This window comes from Aythya marila, assembly GCF_965140915.1.
Source record: "Aythya marila genome assembly, chromosome: Z".
Taxonomy (NCBI): domain Eukaryota; kingdom Metazoa; phylum Chordata; class Aves; order Anseriformes; family Anatidae; genus Aythya; species Aythya marila.
The window spans coordinates 34,838,194-34,857,372 of record NC_139080.1 but is presented as its reverse complement, the minus strand read 5'-3'; the positions used below and the strand labels follow the sequence as shown (position 1 = coordinate 34,857,372).

The 19,179-nt window shown below is 42.8% G+C and overlaps 1 protein-coding gene across 1 annotated transcript in view; it reads left to right on the top strand.

Moving 5' to 3' along the window:
* The first annotated feature begins 315 nt into the window (after window positions 1–315).
* The window catches only part of TTC39B (tetratricopeptide repeat domain 39B), an 80,945-nt gene continuing 62,081 nt past the window's right edge, over window positions 316–19,179 (top strand). The window contains exon 1 of the mRNA XM_082783867.1: window positions 316–395. Within this exon, the coding sequence (XP_082639993.1) occupies window positions 351–395 (45 nt within the window). The 5' untranslated portion in view covers window positions 316–350. The remainder of the gene's footprint in view (window positions 396–19,179) is intronic.

The window sequence follows — 19,179 nt, the reverse complement described above, 5'->3', positions numbered from 1 at the left end:
GGCAAGCCTGCTGTGTCCCCTGCGGCCCCGCAGCGCTGCCCCGGGACGAGACCCGAGGCGCAGAGCGCAGCAGAGGCCTCGCCAGCTACCCTGGCCCGCCGCTGCCCGGGCTGCGGGCCCGAGCCCGCGGGGCCAGGGCGGGGCCAGCGATGCAAAGCAGGGGGCGCGGACAGCGGCGCTGCCGGGCGGGCGGCCGGCGGGGGGCGGCGGGGCCGGGCCGGGCCGGGCCGGGCCGGGCCGAGCCGAGCCGAGCCGAGCGGGGGCGGGCGGGAGGCGTGCACCGGGCGGCGGGGAGCGGGGAGCGGGGAGCAGGGAGCGGGACCGGCGGCCGCCGTCAGCCCAGCGGGAACATGGCGAGCGTCGGCAACGGCGCCCAGGAGAACGGCGGCGAGGAGGCGAGTGCGGGGCAGCGGGAAGGGAAGGGAAGGGAAAGAAGGGCAGGGCAGGGCAGGGCAGGGCAGGGGGCGGCCCGGCAGCGGGGAGGGGGCGAGTTGGGGAAAGTTGTGCCGGGGGCGGCCGCTGCCCCTCCGGCGCAGCCTGCTGCCACCGGGCCGCCCTGCCCTGCTCCTGCAGCCGTTTCTTTATCGCCTCTGTGTTTTTTTCCTGCCCGTTTCGCTGCCCTCGTTCCCTTCCCTTCCCTCTTTTTCTTTCCCTTTCAGCCCAGCGCGCTGCCGGTAGGCCCCGTGCCGGTGGGGCTCCGCCGTGGGGCGGCCGGGCAGCGGCTCCCCAGCCCTGCTGCGGCTTCCCCGGCTGCCGGTCCTGCCGCCGGGGCCCTCTCCTCAGCCCTCCCTGCTGCCATGGGGCCGGGCAGGTGCGGCAGCAGAGCCCCTGCAGGTCGCTGCGAGCAGGCTCCTGGGTGTAATGGGTGTCCCAGGCTGGCTTCGCGGGAGCAGGACCATGAAAGCAAGGCAGACGTAAAGGCTTGTAAAAATGCTCCTAAAAGCAGTAGCTCGAAGTCCTGGCGAGCTCGGGTGGGGATAACCCACCTGGCTCCTGACTGCAGGCTGTAAGAGCGATGACTTTCGCCTTGCTTACGCTCAGCAGCTTTTTCAGGAAGGTTCACAAGGCGTAGCTCCAGCAGGACTTTGCAGAACAACACTTGTGAATCATGTCATTGCATAATAGTTTTTGTCTTCTTTCTTTTCAAAGACCTTGCTGGTGTGAATTTCAGAAACAGGCACGCAGCCAGTGCCCTGTTTCCGAGGTGAGCTAGTGTAGGGTATAACAGAGCAGCTGACAAACGTCTATATAGTATGGGGATGCTGTATAGTTGTCTCGAATACTCATGTTTTGTATTTGGAAGTTGCAAAAGTTGCTTTTGGATGAGATGATTTAAAACAAACAAACAAATCTTCTCACTTGGAAGGTGGGGATATACTACCCTCTATTTCAGGGCATGTTAAAAAAGTTGTTACTTCCCAAGGCTGTAGCATAGAAGCATAATGTGAAGAGGAAGTGAAAAGCTATATTGCTTTGTGTATTTGAGTCAATTGCTGCAAAATCTTAATGCACCAAGTAGGGGCAGTGATCTCTGTGGGGTAAGGTTTGTTTCTGACATAGGGAGTGAGTAAATACCAGTGGGAACAAGTTATTAATGAACTCCCGCTGCTCATAAGCGAGTAGTTCAGATTCACAATTGGTAAAACAGGTATGTAGCAACCTCGCTGTAATCCAGCTGTCCTATATAAAAACAAACAAACAAAAAAAATAAGGGTTGCTTTCTGTCAAGTGTCTGTGCTGTATCTCTTAGAGGAAAAGATGATTCCATGCAAATGGACAGGGGGACATAAAAACACCTGGAAAAGGTTTTACCTAAGCAATAGCATGCCAGAAGCAAAAAAGCATTTTTTTTTCCCATGAGCTCACAGTCTGTGTAGAGACTTGTACTTGATTCTCTAGAGTGTTGGTTTTAAGTGGACCAGAACAAGTAATAGCACAAGCAGTCAACTTTTTCCTGATAAGAACTGAGAGTTCAGAGAGGAATGGCAGATGCTGGCTTGATCCTGGAGAAAGTGACTGCGTGCATATCAGAAGTTGTCCCGACCGCTGGCATCCTTTGCCTGCAAGTTCATCACAGTCTTTACTAATCTCGATGTGATTTCAGCACTTCAGACATGAACTAGTTGTTTTGAAGTGCCTTAGCTGTTATTTAAGTATTTAAGCTTGGGAACGTTGCTGTTAGTTTTCTTCTTAAGAGCTGTGTGCTTCCGAGTAACGTTTACATGTAATGTGAAAGATATGAGCTGTTTATTTCCTTGTTTACGTGTGCATCCTTAGCACCGTATAAACACAGCTTTTAGCACAGGATTTTGCTTTGTAGGAACTTGTTCATCCCTGAAGCTTTGAAAAAGGATGTGCTAAGCTAAACAACCTTGAAGTCATATTCTACTTGATGGGACCTTAACTAACAAGAAGACTTCTGCAGTCCTTGCTGATGGTACAGGCAGCAGCTCTCTACTGTAGTCCGTGATGAAGAAAATGTGTGGTTTTCCTTATGCTTTTTTGTAGCTCGAGGAAGTACAAGATAGTATATTCGTCTTTACTTGCTGTTTTTTTTTTTTTTTTTGTCTTGTCCTACAGCTGTGGATTTGAATTGGGCATTTCAAGGAAGTAGTATGAAGTGTAACTCTTTGTTTTGTTCCCCAGCTGATGCAAGTGTAGTAGTTTTGGTGTTTTTTAATGAACACCAACTGGAACTGGAGACCTAAGCCTAAGAGGCCATATTAATGTGAGGATGTTCATCTGGAAAAAAAAAAAAGCACAAACGGTTATTAAACTCAGGATTTTTTCCGTGTGATGTTGCTTCCCGGGTGTTGAAGTGTGCGTAGGAGGATGTTGCTCCTGTACTAGGAGGAAGTTTGTTGGCTGTCAAGTGATCAGAGTGAGTGTCCACCTGTGATGTATCTACCTGTGAACTTAGAACCTGATATCTCTTAGGCCCTTAAACATCGATACAGCATTGAACTTCTATACTGCAAGTGCTCATGTTAGTGTTCTTTTGGAACAAGTTATAAATATAGGACAGATAATGTTTAGGGGCAAAATTACATTCCCAGCCACTGCAGTCTTCAAGCAAAACTTTAAGCCTTCCCCTTCTCCCCCCTCTACTGTCTAAAGATTACTTAAAATAGTGGGCCAGATCTGCTTCCCATTAAGTTCACTCTGTGCTGCCCTGGTTTTTCAAAGTCTTAAAGCCAGCTTAATTGGTTACTTGGGGATTCCCTATCCATTAAAAAAAAAAAAAAAAAAAAAGCAACAAACCCAACCTTGGCCTTTGTGCCTGTGAGGCTTGTGGCCAGACAAAAAGGATCATGATCTAGAAGTATCTAGATGCTATAAAAATGTCCTGTTTGCCCACAGCCAGCTAGGCTAAGGATTATATAGAGATCTGAAAGTGATTTCGTGCCCTTGCTGTGGTTAACTCTAAGTCTTGTATTAAGGGCAGGTTGGCCGATTCAGCTAATCTGTGCCTCAGCTCTAAACTAACCTGTTAAGGAAAATTTGTTTAATGATCTGATGATGCACACTGTACTCCTTTGAACTGCCCAAGCAAGGACAAATAGTATGTAGGGTGGCTTTACGAGCCTGAGCAGTTTATCTTCTGTACTAATTTCAGTATGAAACCAGTGTCTTCAGGACAGGCGTTCTTTAATTCAAGAACTGTTTAGTGCTGCTTAGTACTCCGTTAAAGTACTCAGAGCTCTTTATTCACTGCTGCTGCAGCTACTGTGCTTAAAATCAAAGAACCTACCAGAGTGCTTGCTTTCACCATTAACAATATAATAATGTGCTTTAGACTATAATAGAGAGAAAATGGCCAGTAATGCCGGCTCCTTTAATGTTTACTCTGAGGACTTTCTTTCCACTGGTTTTGGCTGGTATTTCTAACACAGAAAAATGTCAATGGGGAGAAACTGTTGTAGTTGTGCTCCCCCTGGGGGACTTCGGGAAGCTGGAACAAGCTGATTAGCACCTGTTTTTGTTTTTTTGTTTTTTTTTTTTTTTTTTTTTAAACCTTAAAAATGAACACTTGGTGCAGATGGTGTTGGGAAGGGGCAGTAAGAGTACTTTTTCCTGTTAGAGGTATTTTTTTTTTTTCATTGTATCAAGATGAGGATGCATACTCACATTTTCTGTTACCTGTATTGTTCTGAAATGGTGAATTTTTATTGCTTGTGTTTTTCCATTTCTTAGCTGCCTTCCTGAAGTTTGTTTCAATAATCTGTTTGAGCTCTTCGGTTAACTGTGAACAAATTTGAAAAAGAATGGCTTTTAAGTCTTTGTTAATTTCCTGGAGAAGCAAAGAAGGTGAATGTAACTAAATGTCCAATTAAATGTTCTTAGTTAATGCTCCCTTTGGTTGGTCAGCTTGGTTCCCTCTTCAAAGAGAGGGAAGAAAGACACGGGGGATACAGGAAAAGGTGGGGCTATTGCGGTTAATGAATTACAAGACAGTGCAAACTGAAAGAAAGCCTGGTTTATGGCTCCTCGTGTGTGTGCACACTTTCTAGAAGTGGTGAGGTCCACTGAGGGGACAGACATGATGAAACATGAGATTACTGAAAGCTGTGGTTATTTTGAAAGCTGAAAACTTCTTCAGTGAGAACACTAATGAAAATATATAAAGGTTGCCAGGATGTGAGAAGCACAAGATGCCTCTTACAACTGCAGAGCTGACAGAGGAACTCCTGGAATAGCTAAGTACCTGTGAAGCCAATCTGTTTCAATCTGTTATAATTTGCCTTTACATCTGTCTATTTTTTTTTTAATGGTGTAATATTTACCTATAGAGATGGAAAAAAAGTTGAAAAAGGAAACAGCTTTTTCTGAAGACTTTTCTTCATATATCGATCTGTGGCTATACTGTTGTGGAAAACAACATCTGAGGTCTTTTAATGAACACTTTACACTGAACAATGGAAGTTACTGTCCTTAACAGGTACAGCTGTCTTGGTTACTGTAGTTAAAGGCTTGCTGCTATCCACTATATTAGACTGTTCTACTTTGTACAAAGTCTTCAAAGGGGATAGATTGTATTAAAAAAAAAAAAAGCACAGGGATGAGGTTTAGAGGTTGAAGAATAGGAAGGAGCTTAGTTACTTTCCTCTGAATGGCTTAAGAGTTGCAAGTACGGCATGTTGCAGGTTGGAAAGTACCTTACAGACCACTCCATTCCAACCCCCTGCCATGTGCAGGGACACCTCCCACCAGTCCAGGTTGCCCAAAGCCCCATCCAGCTTGGTCTTGAAATCCTCTGGGGATGGGGCACCCACAGCTTCTCTGGGCAACCTGTGCCAATGCCTCATCACCCTCTGAATGAAGGTTTTCCTTCTAACATCTAATCTCAATATCCCCTCTTTTAGTTTAAAGCCATTCCCCTTGTCCTGTCAGTATCTGCCCAAGTAAAAAGTTGTTCTTCATATGTTTTATAAGCCCCCTTTAGATACTGGAAGGCTGCAGTGAGGTCTTCCCAGAGCCTTCCCTTCTCCAGGCTGAACAACCCTGACTCCCTCAGCCTGTCTTCATAGGAGAGGTGCTCCAGCCCTCTGATCATCCTTGTAGCCCTCCTCTCAACTTGCTCCAACAGGTCCATATCCTTCCCCTGTCCTTCTTGTGCTGGGCGCCTCAGAGCTGAACGCAGGGCTCCAGGTAGGTTTTCCTGAGAGCAGAGCAGAGGGGGACACTCACCTCTCCAGCCCTGCTGGCCCCACTGCCTTTTATGCAACCTAGGACATGGTTGGCGTTCTGGGCTGCAAGCTCACACTGCTGGCTCATGTTGAGCTTCTCATCAGCCAACACCCTCAGGACTGTTCTCAATCTCATAGCCCAGCCATCATAAGCAAACACAAAGTTATATCACAGAATCACAGAACTGTAGGGCTTGGAAGGGACCTTGAAAGATCATTGGGTCCAACCCACCTGCCAAAGCAGGTTCCTCAGAGCAGGCTGCCCAGGTAGGCGTCCAGACGGGCCTTGAATATCTCCAGAGAAGGAGACTCCACAACCTCCCTGGGCAGCCTGTTCCAGTGCTCCGTCACCCTCACCATCAAGAAGTTCTTTTGCATGTTGGTGCGGAACTTCCTGTGCTCTAACTTGCAGCCATTGCCCCTTGTCCTTTCCCCACAAACCACTGAGAAGATGTTGGCTACATCCTTCTGTCCCCCACCCCTCAGATATTTATATACACTGAGGAGATCCCCTCTCAGTCTTCTCTTCTCCAGGCTGAACAGACCCAGGTCTCTCAGCCTTTCCTCATAGGGAAGATGCTCCAGGCCCTGTATCATCTTTGTGGCCCTCCGCTGGACTCTTTCCAGGAGATCCCTGTCTTTCCTGTACTGGGGAGCCCAGAACTGGACACAGTACTCCAGGTGAGGCCTGACTAGGGCAGAGTAGAGAGGGAGGATCACCTCCCTTGACCTGCTGGCCACGCTCCTTTTAATGCACGCCAGGATCCCATTGGCCCTCTTGGCCACCAGGGCACAGTGCTGGCTCATGGTCAACCTGTCATCCACCAGGACCCCCAGGTCCTTCTCCTCAGAGCTCCTCTCCAGCAGGTCGTCCCCCAGCCTGTACTGATATAGATGTGGTTGTTCCTTCCCAGGTGTAGCACTCTACACTTGCTTTTATTAAATCTTATTAAATATATAGTGCTCTTAATAAATATATATATGTAGTGTTGTTTTGTGCTATAGTGGCAATAGAGCATGCAGCTTTATGCTATCCAGGTAAATACCAGTAGATTTTTGTCATTTATCTGTTCAGATCATACCTTATTTTATAAGTTGGTCTCTTTAAATTGTGCAGGTGAGTTAACCAAAATGTCACGAGATTTAAAGAAATGGTGTGAAAGTCTCCACAGATTAATAAAAACTCTCATGTATGTAATGACCATGGGCTAAAGTGAAAATGAATATAGATATTGGCAATGCGTGGAGGTCAGAATGACACAAATAGTTCACTGCCAGCCTTTTATTGTTTGGCTGCTACCTCTCCTTTCATAGTTGAAAGAAGTTTACTACACCAGTATACTACACCTTGAGTACTGTGCCTGTCTTTTCTGTTTTTATATCCCTTGGTGCTGAAGGGAGGAAGTGGCATTTAGAGAGGTTCAGTGTTTTAGATTTAACAGTGTGGGATTTCCTTTTCTGTAGCATGAGTCATCGCAGCCAGTTCACCAGCCATTTTGCAGTGTGAACGTGGTGCAAAGGAGTCAGCGTTCTGATTGCCTGTGAGTATGTGCTCCATGCTACAGTGCAATTCAACGTAATAGCACCGAAGGAGGGACTATGCACATGAGCAGTGACCTAGACACACTGACATACTGTAAACGTAACCTTACACTTAGGGTGAAATGTTAATGATCCTTTGGGCAGAAGTGACAAATCCAGCAACAACTGTGTATTTTTTCTGTCATTATTACACTCCTAGTGAAATGTCCTAAGGCTACAGATCGGTTATGCATCAATAAGCTGCATGACATCTGTGTGTGAGGAGGGAAACTGCACATCTCTACCTTTTTGACAAGCCTCAGTGCACAAATTGATGATGTGACTTCTCTGTAGGGAAATGCATGCTGAATTCAGTGCATTGTTTCTGGATCCTGCAGCTTTCAGTCAATGGCTGAGGAAACAGCAAGCTCTGGATGTAGTGGATGAATAGTTAAAGTAGAGGGAATCTTTACTGAAGAAGGTAGTAGCCTCGTGACATGTGAGGAAGACTTAATGGGGGACCTTAGTAGGTCAACTCTAACTTTATGTTAATGAAATTTGAAGGTGCATGTTACTTGTGATATTTGTTGGTAAAGAGTTACCCTCATAACTTCAGAAGAGAACGTGTTTTGTTTGTACTTGCCTTTAAGTAGCCTAGAAAGAACTAACACTTTAGCTTACTGTCAAGTTAAGTCAAGATCTGATTCTGCTAAGTGTAATTTAATGTGACACTTGTTCTGGTTGTGACACTATATTTTTTTTAGGCTTTTGTCTGTCTCACTCTGATTCTGGTAGAAACACAATGAGCTCTTCAGAACACATTTATAAATCAGCTAATAATTAGTTAATTTTATACTAATGAGGACATCAAGTGAGTGCTTATTGAAGAGGATGCTTTTCTACTGTAATGAAAAAAAATCTGTTTCTAGGAGAGATGGAAGGTGGCCTCTCTAGCACTGGGGGAACAGGTTGTTCTCTGGACAAAAGTCATTGCTTTAATCCTGTACAGATCTCTTCAACTGTACATAATGTTGGTTTCTAAAGCTCTGCTGTTTTGTTACTGCACTTAATGCTGCTGGTGGATTAGAAGATATCCACAGAGACTGTCAAGTTCTGTAATGAGAAAAACATTATCACAAATAGGTTGTTGCAATTACCGTTACTGCAGCAAGGCATTCCTTAAAAGGAAATAAAGCACTTAAGGAAAATCACTTCAGTAGTTTTACACAATAAAATATAACTTTTGGGTGCTACCCGTGCAGCAGCTGCTGCTGCATTCTGTACAAAGCAGTGTTCAGCCATGTGGTCCAGGAAACACTTAACCTGAGGGGAACGAGGAGGTTAATATCAAAGATGCTTGTACTAGTTTCTCTTTCATATAACTAATGAAATAAAGAAAGGCAAAGCGGGCACTGAGTCATCTTTAATACAAAGTAAACATGTTTGTTCTCCAGCTTGGCGTCATCTCTGAAAAGTATTAGTATTAGCAGCTCCAAAGCAGTGTCTCTATAATGAGACTTACTGAGGATTGTTGACTGCATTGAAATTGATGAGCATTCTGGAATGCTATAAAGATATTCTTCCAGGGGAAGAGTAATTGGAAAGAGGTGATACTTTTGTCTTGGTAAGTCTGTAATATGTACACAGTGACCCTGCTACATAAATAGGATTTTTCTTTGAATCTTTAGAAAGCCAAAAAAGCAGCGAGGACCTTTATTTGAAATTGCCTAGTAAAGTTCAGGGTAACATAGAATCACAGAATTTCTAGGTTGGAAGAGACCTCAAGATCATCGAGTCCAACCTCTGACCTAACACTAACAGTCCCCACTAAACCATATCCCTAAGCTCTACATCTAAACGTCTTTTGAAGACTTCCAGGGATGGTGACTCCACCACTTCCCTGGGCAGCCTGTTCCAATGTCTAACAACCCTTTCCGTAAAGAAGTTCTTCCTAACATCCAACCTAAAACTCCCCTGGCTCAACTTAAGCCCATTCCCCCTCGTCCTGTCACCAGGCACGTGGGAGAACAGACCAACCCCCACCTCGTACAGCCTCCTTTAAGGTACCTATAGAGAGCGATAAGGTCGCCCCTGAGCCTCCTCTTCTCCAGGCTGAACAAGCCCAGCTCCCTCAGCTGCTCCTCGTAGGACTTGTTCTCCAGGCCCCTCACCAGCTTCGTCGCCCTTCTCTGCACCCGCTCAAGCACCTCCATGTCCTTCTTGTAGCGAGGGGCCCAAAACTGAACACAGTACTCGAGGTGCGGCCTCACCAGAGCTGAGTACAGGGGGACGATCACCTCCCTAGCCCTGCTGGTCACGCTGTTCCTGATACAAGCCAGGATGCCGTTGGCCTTCTTGGCCACCTGAGCACACTGCTGGCTCATATTCAGCCGACTATCCACCATCACTCCCAGGTCCTTCTCTGCCTGGCAGCTCTCCAACCATTCCTCTCCCAGCCTATAGCTCTGCTTGGGGTTATTGCGCCCCAGGTGCAGGACCCGGCACTTGGCCTTGTTAAACTTCATGCAGTTGACCTCAGCCCATCAGTGCAGCCTATCCAGATCCTCCTGCAGAGCCTTCCTACCCTCGAGCAGATTGACACACGCACCTAACTTGGTGTCATCTGCAAACTTACTGAGGGTGCACTCGATGCCCTCGTCCAGATCATCGATGAAGATATTAAAGAGGACCGGCCCTAGCACCGAGCCCTGGGGGACACCACTAGTGACTGGCCTCCAACTGGACTTGGCTCCATTCACCACGACTCTTTGGGCCCGGCTATCCAGCCAGTTTCTAACCCAACGAAGCGTGTGCCAGTCCAAGCCAAGAGCAGCCAGTTTCTTGAGGAGAATGCTGTGGGAGACGGTGTCAAAAGCCTTGCTGAAGTCAAGGTAGACCACATCCACAGCCTTTCCCTCGTCCACCCAGCGCGTCACTTTGTCATAGAAGATCAGGTTCGTCATGCAGGACCTGCCTTTCATAAACCCATGCTGACTGGGCCTGATCGCCTGCTTCCCCTGCAAGTGCTGCGTGATGACTCTCAGGAGGATCTGCTCCATGAGCTTCCCTGGCACTGAGGTCAAACTGACAGGCCTGTAGTTTCCCGGGTCTGCCCTCCGGCCCTTCTTGTAGATGGGCGTCACATTTGCTAGCCGCCAGTCAACTGGGACCTCCCCCGATAGCCAGGACTGCTGATAAATGATGGACAGTGGCTTGGCCAGCTCCTCTGCCAGTTCTCTCAGTACCCTTGGGTGGATCCCATCCGGCCCCATCGACTTGTGCACATCCAAGTGCCGTAGCAGGTCACCAACCAGTTCTTCATGGATAGTGAGGGCCACATCCTGCTCCCCATCCCCTTCCACCAGCTCAGGGTACTGAGTATCCAGAGAACAACCGGTATTGCCGCTAAAGACTGAGGCAAAGAAGGCATTGAGCACCTCCGCCTTTTCCTCATCTCTTGTAACTAAGTTTCCCCCCGCATCCAGTAAAGGATGGAGATTCTCCTTAGTCCTCCTTTTTGTGTTGATGTATTTATAGAAACGTTTTTTGTTATCTTTAACGGCAGTAGCCAGATTGAGCTCCAGATGAGCTTTGGCCTTGCTAATTTTGTCCCTGCACAGCCTCGCTACATCCTTAAAGTCCTCCCTAGTGGCCTGCCCACTTTTCCAAAGCTTATAAACCCTCTTTTTCCTCCTAAGATCAAGCCACAATTCTCTGTTGAGCCAGGCTGGTCTTCTTCCCCGCCAGCTCGTCTTTGGGCACGTGGGGACAGACCGTTCCTGCGCCATTAAGACTTCCCTCTTGAAGAGCGCCCAGCCTTCCTGGACCCCTCTGCCCTTCAGAACCGCCTCCCAAGGGACTCCACCAACCAGTGTCCTGAGCAGCTCAAAGTCAGCCCTCCGAAAGTCCAATACAGTGGTTTTACTGGTCCCCTTCCTGGCCTCGCCAAGAATAGTGAACTCCACCATTTCGTGGTCACTCTGCCCAAGTACATGATGTACTCTTTTTCTTAGCTATTTCTATCTTACCCTTTTTTCTTTACTATGATGTAGTCTCCACTGCATCTACTTCTTTTCTATCCTGAATCAAGACAGATTTTTTAAAAAATGTATGATTGCAGCTTGATTTATACAAATACTGTCTTTGTTTTATGCTTCCAGAAATGTGTGAGATTTTTCTGTTTTTATTTTTTTGTGACTATTTGTCATGGCTGAAGACAGATTTTGTAGGGTAAGGACAGAGACACAGAATTGCAGTTCTGCTCCATCCTGCTCTAAGCTACCCATGCTTAATATGAACTATATTATGCAAGTAGAGACCTCACCAGAGTTTGGTAACTTGTGACATAACACGATCTTTACTGGAGAAGGTCTGGGAAATTTAATAAGTGCACTTAAATCTCAGCCATAAATACTTACTTAGCGTAGATTAAAAACAAACCCCAAACAAACAAGTGGCAAACCTCTTATATCCAGGACTGACAGAACTGGATGTCTTAATGAGAACATACACTATTATTAGTAACTCTGATACACTTTTCAAGTTTCTTTTAATGACAGACTGCCGGAAAGCACTGATACTCCTCTTGCTTGCACTTTCAGAAATAGTTATTTCTCTTTACGTTACAAGCACAGTTGATGTTACACTTGAGACACCTTGCATTCTATTCAGACATGCGGTTGGAGTCTCATGGTACTAAGATAAAACTGCAGGTTTACTACTATTATTATTTAAAATGAAATTATTTGAGCTCTGTTCTTTAAACTGCTTCCAGTTGTACCAAATGCCAAGCAATGATAATAGATTACCTCTATGAAGCACGTGAACTCTCTAGCAACAGCACTTCCTTATGATTACCACACAGTCATTTTTTGCCATGGATTGTAATTTAGCTGTGACTTGAGTTGTTCTTATTTATCTGTGTGTGTGTGTTTAAACCATAAAATGAATTGCTCTGTGAAGGAGGTGCAGAAGTCTGTAGAATTATGACACCTGAGGATGCATTTAAATGAGGTCTTTGGAAGGCTTCCTTGCATAGGCTATGAAATTCTGTGTGGTAGGCAAGACACCAGTTGTCCTGGGAAAAAAATCATTCTGGAAGTGTTCCCAAGTTTATAGCTGTGGCATCCAGCATTACAAGATCGAAGAATATCTGATACTATTGCATCTAGTGAAGGTGACGGCATTCACTTCAACTTCTGAACATTGATAATGGGATAAAATGAGTGATTAATTCCTTACCGTGATAGCCAGATAGTTTGGGAAGATGGTTTTCAATTCAGGTTAATTCTCCAGTTGGTTCATGGCTTTCACAAAACAAAAGGTACCACATAAACATGTATTTTGAGTCTTTTTGATTGCCCATGCTGTTTAGTTCAAGATTAAGCCCCGTATATCAAGAATTGTGCATGTTTTTGCATTGCATGAAGGGTACAGCTCTTTCCTACTATGTATTTTGACTGATAGCTTAAGAACTTCAAAAGGGTCTTGATTTGTAATCCATTTTAGAGATAGTGTCTTTACCACTCTGTCAGTGCTTCTTGTTTTACCTCTGTTCTTTAGTTCTTGTTCTTGAATACTACTAATTGGTGATGGGTTTTTACTGTCTTTAATGTTGATCATATGAATCAACAGCTAGGTTCAGTTGCAGCTAATAGTAGTCCCACTAAAAAACATGTAATTTGGAGGAAGGGGAGACTTCTTTTTTTTTTCTTTGGTCTGAAGAAACCTGTTCTTGACAACAGTGGATTTCAGGTTTTTGAGAAATTTTTTTACTAGCAAATAGTTACACAAGTTAGCAGCACAAAAAATGATGTAGCACTCAAATTATGAAACAGTAATGAAAGGAATTTTTATTCACCACAAAATAACTTTGTCAAATGGTTTGGTAAAAGATCATGGTGGAAATAAATCCCAAGTGGAAATAGGAAGAGGTTCAAGTTAACTATAACCTTTCTTTCCCATCAAGGCAGTTTGAAACAAGCAATTTAAGGAATTTTCCTTTCCCATTCTATTCCTTGCTTTTTCAGCTGATGAGGAATCATTTTGGTCAGCAAAATGAAAATCTTCTAAAAGTAAAATAAATACCTTGTTACATTGGCTCCTGTTGCTTCCAATTTTTCTATGCTTTTTTAATTTTACTTTGAGCATCCTGTGATAACATGGTGAGAACTGTTAGGTTTTGCTTCACGTTCTGCATCAAGCGTACTGAAATATGGAAATACAAGTAGGAAGGTTGTGTGAGGCAGCTGGGCAGATCTACCCTTGTGAGAGAGGAAGAATGGAGATTCTGCAATTTCAAAGTGCATACAGATGTGTCATCTGGTGTTTGTCAGATGGATCTTCCAGCTTCCCTTTTCATGATGGCTTTTATCTTATTTGGTGGGTTTGGCTGAGTAAAGTGAGTGCAACCTTAACTTTTTGTGCAGTAGAATTGTATGTTTTGAGGTAATACCTGTTCTGTTAGCAGCAGATTATCTAATGATCATTTGCCTAGACTGAGCTAAAGTTTCTGTGAAGTTTTGCCACTTGTGGAAAGCTAAACTTCATGAGGGATAGACAAATCTGAATGAGAGTGGGTGAAATTTCCCTAGCTGTGAAACTTTGCCAGAATTAGTAAGACCATGCTTCTTTCTTTGTGTCAAAGATTGGTGACATTGATTGCTGATACCTTGACTGCATGCAAACAAATCAAGAGAATAAATACTTGTTATGTCTGTCAAGTGCCAGCTGATGACTTGCTTCCAGTTAGTTTTTCCCTCTAATTTTCTTTCTGTAAAACATCTCACAATGTTTTGCATTTTCTAATTAATTTAAGAATGACCTCTCAACAGTCTTTGGAAACCGATTAGAGAAGGTTGGTTGGACTGACAGTAGAAAAGTCTCCACCAGCTTTGTCCTGGAAGATGTAGATACACCTAATTATTAATGCATATGGCTATGCATTATAAGAATTAGGTCTAGAAAAATGTGAAGATGGTCTTACCAGCTTACAGACATGATAAATAGCACGCTATGGTTTCTTTTGACTTTAATAGGGCTTCATTCAATCATTTCATAGAAATTACATGATACTCAAGTTTCTAATAAATCTTGATGGGCTTGGAACAAAGTTTTGCAAGACTCTCAGGCATGTCTAATTAAAGAAGAACTAAGCTGACAGAACAATCATCCTTACCTGCTAGAGAGGACGAACTTCTGGTGTCTTCTGGAGTATCTCCTTTGAGGAGGATGATTTTGCGTAGTCCCTACTTTCTCAGTCTGTTTAGTCACCTTCCCCTTCTTCTCAAGTCACTTTTCTGATGGTATCGAAAGGCAGATGTATCCAGTCAAAGTGCATCTAAATATGTGTATTTATCTTTGACTGTAGAATTGCTTGGCAGTCAGTCTTGTCCAATAAAAATGACTAAGAATAGTGACATATTTTCAGATCCCTTTAGGAGCATACTCTGTACTGGACTAGCAACTCCCAATGTGTGTTTTTTTTTTTTTTTTTTTAATTTCCTGGTGCTGTTAACAAACATATGTCTAACTGATATTTCTTTGAACTTGGGGCTGTTTGTTGGGATGTGTGAGAGGAAAGTTGGCTAATTGTTTATATATGTATATATAAACTTTATTATAGCAATGATGTTCTGTTGCTACCCTACTCCTTTGACTCTTAAAAATGCTCTTTGTGCAAAAGCAAAAGCAGGTCAAACTGACAAATAACAGGTCAAATAGCGGGAAGGTGCCAGTGTAAACTGTAAGAGGATCCAGACTGGTGTTCAGCCAACTTTAACTTCAGTTATATTCTCACTTTTATGTGCAAAATGTCAGATATGAATGCAAATACAAATAACTGTTGACAGCAGCAATTTGCATGTCAATTATAATGAAGTATTTTGTGATCCTTGCTGATGGTGTAACCGATTCTGCTTATTTCCTCTTCTCAGTCATAGGGGAGAGCAGTTGTTTAAAACAGTGCAAGCTCAGCCAGCTGCAGTCACAACAGGCAAGACTGATGCTAATGTACTAATGTGAGACTGCCTGAAGCTTGGTGTTTAGAAGTAGATTCAGAAAAGGCTTCATCTTGATGCTCACTCTGGTATGTAGATAGTCTGACCCACAAAGACTGATATCGCTGAGTATAATCATTCCCAGTCCTGACCTTTTTTATATGAAGTGGCTGGTATGCTGCTTTATAAATGTCCTGCTTACATGCAGCTGAGTGCAAATCCAGAGTTGTCTGCTTTTTAGAACATGTTAATAATTAACATTGAACTACAGCAGGTACTTTCATTGAAAGCATCTGTTTTCTGTTAAAATTGAGTATGGAACTTTTAAGACAGCGTTTTCACATGTCTTTTGGTAAATTTGAGGTAACCAGCTTTGCATGGAAAGGTCACTGCTTTCCAGGCTGTAATGGAGACACCTTTGTTCTTGTGGGTACTGATATCTAATCATTGAGCTAAATGACAATGAAGTTTGTATTTAGCTACAGTTTATTTAGCCAAATTTACAGTAGAGCTGGGTTCTACCTTATCAACTCCTGTTTTCTCTTTGTGTGTGGAAAGTTGTGTTTTTTATTTTTTCTTAGCACATGACCACTGTTATATATTTATATAGTTTATATATATATATATATATATATATATATATAAATCAAATCACCCACATTAGTAAAGATCTTGAATATGACATGATGTTCCACGTGGATGAGACTACATAAAATACCAGTGTTTTTCCAAAGAGGAGAGTGGAGGGTTTGGTGTCTGTTTTGGAGGAGCTGTGTTATCCTAAAAGTTTTCCACAGCAGATGAAAAACTTGAGCTCTCAGAAGCCAAAGATCAAGCTCAGTAGTTCAGACTTATTTATTCCAAGTATTTTGAAGAGTAACTTTAAAGAAGCAGATGGATCATATTTAGAGTTCAAGCCAATGAACTTGAAATACTGCGTAAGCACAAAAATACATGTTTTTTTCCTTCAGAGAAGGAGTTATTTTCATGTAAAAAATAAAAAAAGTTGCACTGAGTAGAAACAGAACTTGTGTGTTTCAGTTCAGTTCTTACTTTCTAATGCCACAGCCCACTTAAGTGACAATTGAATTCTGTCCGTAGGTGACACCATCATCTGATTGTTAGTATGCAAGAAAGGTGTCCACAACAGATTGTTTTATAGGTCAAGTTCTTGGTTACTTTTTTCTAGTTTATACAGCTTCTACCTAACGTTTTGAAGTGTGTGTAGGCATGTTAGACTTCTCTTACTTTAGATGAATCAAATGAGTTTGCTTAGGTGAATTTATTTTTAACTGAGCAGTATTATGAAGTGAACTTTCACAACTTTAAATCAGTAAAGCTTGCAGTATTGTTCATCTCCATCATTCTTTTTTCTTGAAGTAGTCATTTCTGATATATGATTCTTTGAGAGTAATTTTTGAGGGGAGGAGAAGCAGCAAAATAATGCCCATATAATCCATTATGAAGGTATTTTATGTTATGTGGAGAATATGCACGCTTCTGGGAAAAAGGGGAAAGAGCAGTATTCAGAAACTACCTAAAACTACCTCAGTATCCTTTTGATCCTATGCAGTGGAATTCTGACAGTAAATTCTGTAGTGGAACACTGTCTGTAGCTCAAATTTCAGGCTATGAGTTAATTTGAACAAAGTATTGTCAGAACTACAGATAATTTCTCCTTGTGTAACAAAAGCAACCAGTTTTCATGAAACTTAGCTGATGTTGAACCTAGTAATTTGTGCTTATCTGAGTCATAGTGTTATGTACTTTTCAGACTTCATCTGGATCCATGAAAGATGGCATCCATTGTTATTCTTACTTAACACTCTGCCTCAAGAAATGTGAACTTGACTCAGCAGGAAAAAAAAGACGTGATGAAAACCATTGTTTACAAGAAACCAAAGAGGTTTTACTTTGTACTGATTTTGTGCTTGTGTGATACTGTGTTTGTGTGTGATTTTTTTAAAACTTTTTCAATGAGCAAGAGATATTAAATATTTCTGCTTGGTAAATCGAAGTGATTAAACTTTTAAATAGCTTTTACATTAAGTCGTGTTCTAGCTCTTGGACTATTTTGGGTAATCTTCTGTATTTGTACATATTAACCAACCTTTAGGATGGTTGAACTCTAAGGAAGTAAAATGTTTTACTGTTTTCATCCTCTCAGTGTTGCTTGCTAAAACTTTTTTCTACGGTTTTCAGATTAGTTTAAGGATCACAATAACAATAGGAATTCATATTGAATTACTTGTCAAAATGACCTTCTAGCCTTATTCCAGGTTGTTACTTCCCATAATACAAACCCAGCCAGCATGTATGATTTCTTTCATTGTTTTTACATTTACAGCTCTTCACTTGAGACTGCGTTATATTCATTGATGCTAGTCTACTAAAGGCAGTGTTTTCTTGTTATGATTTGTGTTCCTCTAACTCTAATATAATTCTTCACAGCTGAAGATTTCGTTCACATCTAGGATATTGATTAAAAATTGTTTTGAATGAAGCCATGAGGGTATTTTATTAGAAAAAATGTAATGATAGTATTCCACTGACACCTGTATTTCCTTATGTTTAGTTGGCTAGTTGTTGATATAAAGTATGTTTTATGGGAGACCGCTTAAACTAGATCAGCCTACAATATGAAAGAAGGTTTGTCAAATCAGAAGTGTCTGTTTTTATTCAAGAAATGTTTAGTAGCCTCAAATCATTTTTTATATAAAAAAGTCAACTTTCATAATTATACATTAATTCTTTATTAATTGTAACTTTTGCGTGTTTTTTTTTTTTTTTTTTTTAAGATTGGTTTCATATTAAGCAGCTTATAGTAACTTAACTAGTAACTAGTTACTGTTTTTTCAGTTGCTTGCTGTGACAGTAGCTCTGTGGTACTGTAGCAGTTCTTTGGCTAAAATTATTTCAGTGTACTTGACAGAGTAAGAACACCTCAATATTCTTACATAAATGCAAAATAAGTGAGTAGACAACTGACAGTGGATTATGCAGTGGATTTGTATTTCATTAAATGCTGAGTACACTGTTGCCCTGAAGGAGAACTCCAAAGTACAGAGCATGATAAATGGAAAAAAAAAAGTTGGCAGAAAAATGTCTCTGATATGTCCTGTCTTTAGCATTAAAAACAAACAAAACCAAATAAAATATCAACAACAACAAACAGAAAAACAAGCCTAAAATGAGAATCAGTGTATTGCTGAGATTTGAAGGTGCAATCCCACTGAAATGGGATTGTCCCAGTTATTTTCTTGCTTTAGGGTCAGTCATACTCCTGTGCTGCATGTCTCAGAATGTACCCAATTTCACTGATGTTTCTCATCAGATCTCTCTTCGTAGTTCTCAGCTTAGTCATAGAACAGAATCACATAATCATAGAATAACTAGGATTGGAAAAGACCTCCAAGATTATCTAGTCCACCCATCCCCGTGCCACCAATGTCACCCACTAAACCATGTCCCTAAGCTCTGGGTCCAACCTTTCCCTAAACACCACCCCCAGGGACGTTGACTCCACAACCTCCCTGGGCAACCCATCGAAATGCCGAACCACTCCTTCTGAGAAGACATGTCTCCTAATTTCCAACCTGAACCTCCCCTGGCACAACTCGAGGCCATTTCTTCTAGTCCTATCCCTAATTACCTGTGAGAACCCCCAGCTCCCTACAGCTTCCTTTCAGGTGGCCGCAGAGAGCAATAAGGTCTCCCCTGAGCTCCACTTCTCCAGATTGAAACAACAACAGTTCTCTCAGTTGCTCCTCATAGGGCTTGTGCTCCAGGCCCTTCACTGGCTATCGTAGCCCTTCTCTGGACACACTCCGGGGCCTTGACGTCTTTCTTGTAGTGAGGGGCCCAAAGCTGAACATGGTACACGAGGTGCAGCCTCACCAGAGCAGAGTACAGGGGGACGGTCACCTCCCTGGTTCTGCTGGCTGCACTATTCCTGATACAAGCCACTCAAGTCA